This window comes from Arachis ipaensis, chromosome B05 (genome assembly GCF_000816755.2).
Source record: "Arachis ipaensis cultivar K30076 chromosome B05, Araip1.1, whole genome shotgun sequence".
NCBI lineage: Eukaryota > Viridiplantae > Streptophyta > Magnoliopsida > Fabales > Fabaceae > Arachis > Arachis ipaensis.
Window position 1 is genome coordinate 91,310,540 of NC_029789.2, and position 2,515 is coordinate 91,313,054.

At 35.5% G+C, this 2,515-nt stretch overlaps 1 protein-coding gene across 1 annotated transcript; it reads right to left on the reverse strand.

The window, feature by feature from the left end:
- On the reverse strand, positions 536-1,436 carry LOC107641942 (protein trichome birefringence-like 11). The gene is made up of 2 exons (XM_016345311.2): positions 1,036-1,436; positions 536-951 (listed from the first exon to the last, which is right to left on the reverse strand). Exons 1-2 carry the CDS (start codon positions 1,170-1,172, stop codon positions 609-611), a joined length of 480 nt encoding a protein of 159 aa, XP_016200797.1. The 5' UTR covers positions 1,173-1,436; the 3' UTR covers positions 536-608.

The window sequence follows — 2,515 nt, forward strand, 5'->3', positions numbered from 1 at the left end:
TAGGCTACGGCTACGCTTTTTGGGCTACGGCTACGCTTTTTGGAGTGATTCCTATTCAGCCGTTGCCCATTCTCAAAGGCTACGCTTTTCTGCACCAAGGGCTACGCTTTTGGCGTTTGGGAATAGGCTACGCTTTTCAAGTGATGCTGTCCAGGATCAAAGGCTACGCTTTTCAGCTTTCATTTTTCCAAAATAGGCTACGCTTTTCAACGCTACTGCATCACTTGTAAAGCGTAGCGAAATTGTATACCATAGCTACTTTTTATAAGCGTAGCCCTAGATCCCTTTTTTTTTGTATACTATAGCTACTGTATATAAGTGTAGCCTTAGGTCCCTCATTATTTTTTTTTATTTTCTATATATATATTCTAATATTTTTTTTCTAAAACCTAATATTTAGTAATATGATTAATTATTACATGTATAATAATTTTGCATTTTTATTTGAATGAATTGAATATTATAAAATAAAAATAAATACATAATTCTATTCTACGTGTTAGCGTCTTTTTGAGAATGCTGAGAACAATTTGCGAGTCCTTGTTGCCCAAGACAAATAAAAAAGAATTGCTGTATATAATGCTTCCATGACTCTTTGAAGTTCCTTGCTATGAGAAGCCTTCATGTATCATGAACATTGCATAAAGCAGCTCATTCCATGTATCAGGTACACCAGGCAGACACCAGTGGCTGCAATCTTGCCGATGGAGTGCCGCCGTGCCGCCATTCGGACCAAGATAGTAGATTGATGAGTGTCCATCTTTTCTCTGAGCTGTCATCTCTGTTATATTCAATATTTTTAACTTGACAAGTTCAGTGCTGTTTTTGTGTGATGATAGCAATGAATTGCCTATTTTGAATTGTGACCAGTTATCATTAGGCACTAATGACATGTTAAGCTCTGGCAGTGTTTCCAAATGACAACTTCCACCGCTTCTCCAATCTCCACTTCTGTTCATACATTATTGGATAAATATATGTAAAACTTGGAAGGCAAAATATAAATCATAACAATTGTTGCAACAAATTACAAACCTGAAGTGCACGGGTGCATATGTACGAAAGAAAACTTGACTCTTGTTAAGATTTACAGTATCTTGTATCCAATTCAACACTGTCTCCATTGACTTCCTATATGCATCTTCCACCTTCATTTCCATCTTAACTTCCATACCTTGTTGGAAATAACAGCCCCTGAGCAAATATGAAAAGGTTTGTTTATAGGTTTGTTTATCGAGATTCCAGAATTAATCCATGTATTAAATGATTCTTAACAGTTAGCACAACACTGCTACCAGCTCAAACAACTAAACCAAAATAACTGTAAAAATTACAGACAAAAAAATTGTAATTGCCATGCAACCATTTAACCACAAATTCAGCACAATCATCATTTAGCAAGAATTAAATTGATATAATCAAACAGATTTGGGACCCAGCAGCAGCAGCAATTAAATCATTCAAGAGATAACGGCAAAACAACAAAATCCATTCACAATAGACAATAAAAACTGAACCAAAAGGTTTAGTGTGACTACTATATAATGTCTGATATCAAAGTCTGTCCACATCCTCAATCTAATTTCAGATACTATATAATGTCTCATATCAAATATGCATGCAACCACAATAATGGAGCTAAGAAATGAGAAGTTACCTGCCTCACTGAGCAAACGCTGCGTTTCCTGTTGAGATCAAAGAGCCAGAGAGAGAGTGATCAAAACAATCTAAAGCTCATGGCAGCCACCAAATTTTGCTCCTGAAAAGGAAACACAATTTTGGACGAAGAAAATTATTAATCCTCAACATGCATTTGGATTCAGTCTCAATGAATAAGCTAATGAAAAAAACCAACCATGAACAAAAGGAGAAATGATACATATTGATATTCCTAGATATTGTAGTATAAATTTTACACAAATTTAAAAGTCCAGTATAAAATTATAAATACAAAAATGACAAGCATATCTCATTCAAATTAATTTTCAACCACATCCAATAATAATATCCTAAATTCCAAATTTAAAAACAAGGCAATATACAAAAATAATTAACAATTAGAATAATAAAACCAAATTAACAAACTAATTAAAGCAATTATTAAACAATGAAGCAAATAAGCAATGAAGCAAGCAGATCAGTGATTCAGACATTCAGTATTTCAGGCTTTCAGTGAATCATAAATGAATGTACCAAGAGACAAGAGTCCAAGAAGACAGACTTTCAGTATTTCAAAATTTTAGTATTGCTTTATTCAATTGCTTCACTGTGCTGAATTGCTAAATCTAGGAGGGGAGGAGGCAGAACACATTAGCGGTGCAGCGCCCAAGCCCAGCGCAGCAGGATTACAAGACGAAGGTGAAAGGCTGAAGACTGAAGAGCAGGGACCGAGGGACGGATCGTAGAAGAAGAAGATAGAACCAGAAGAATTGAAGTCCCTGAAGAGGAACACAAAAGAGGAACACAGAAGAAGAAGGTAGAACCAAAGTGAGTACCAGATAACCAGTGAGGCGGT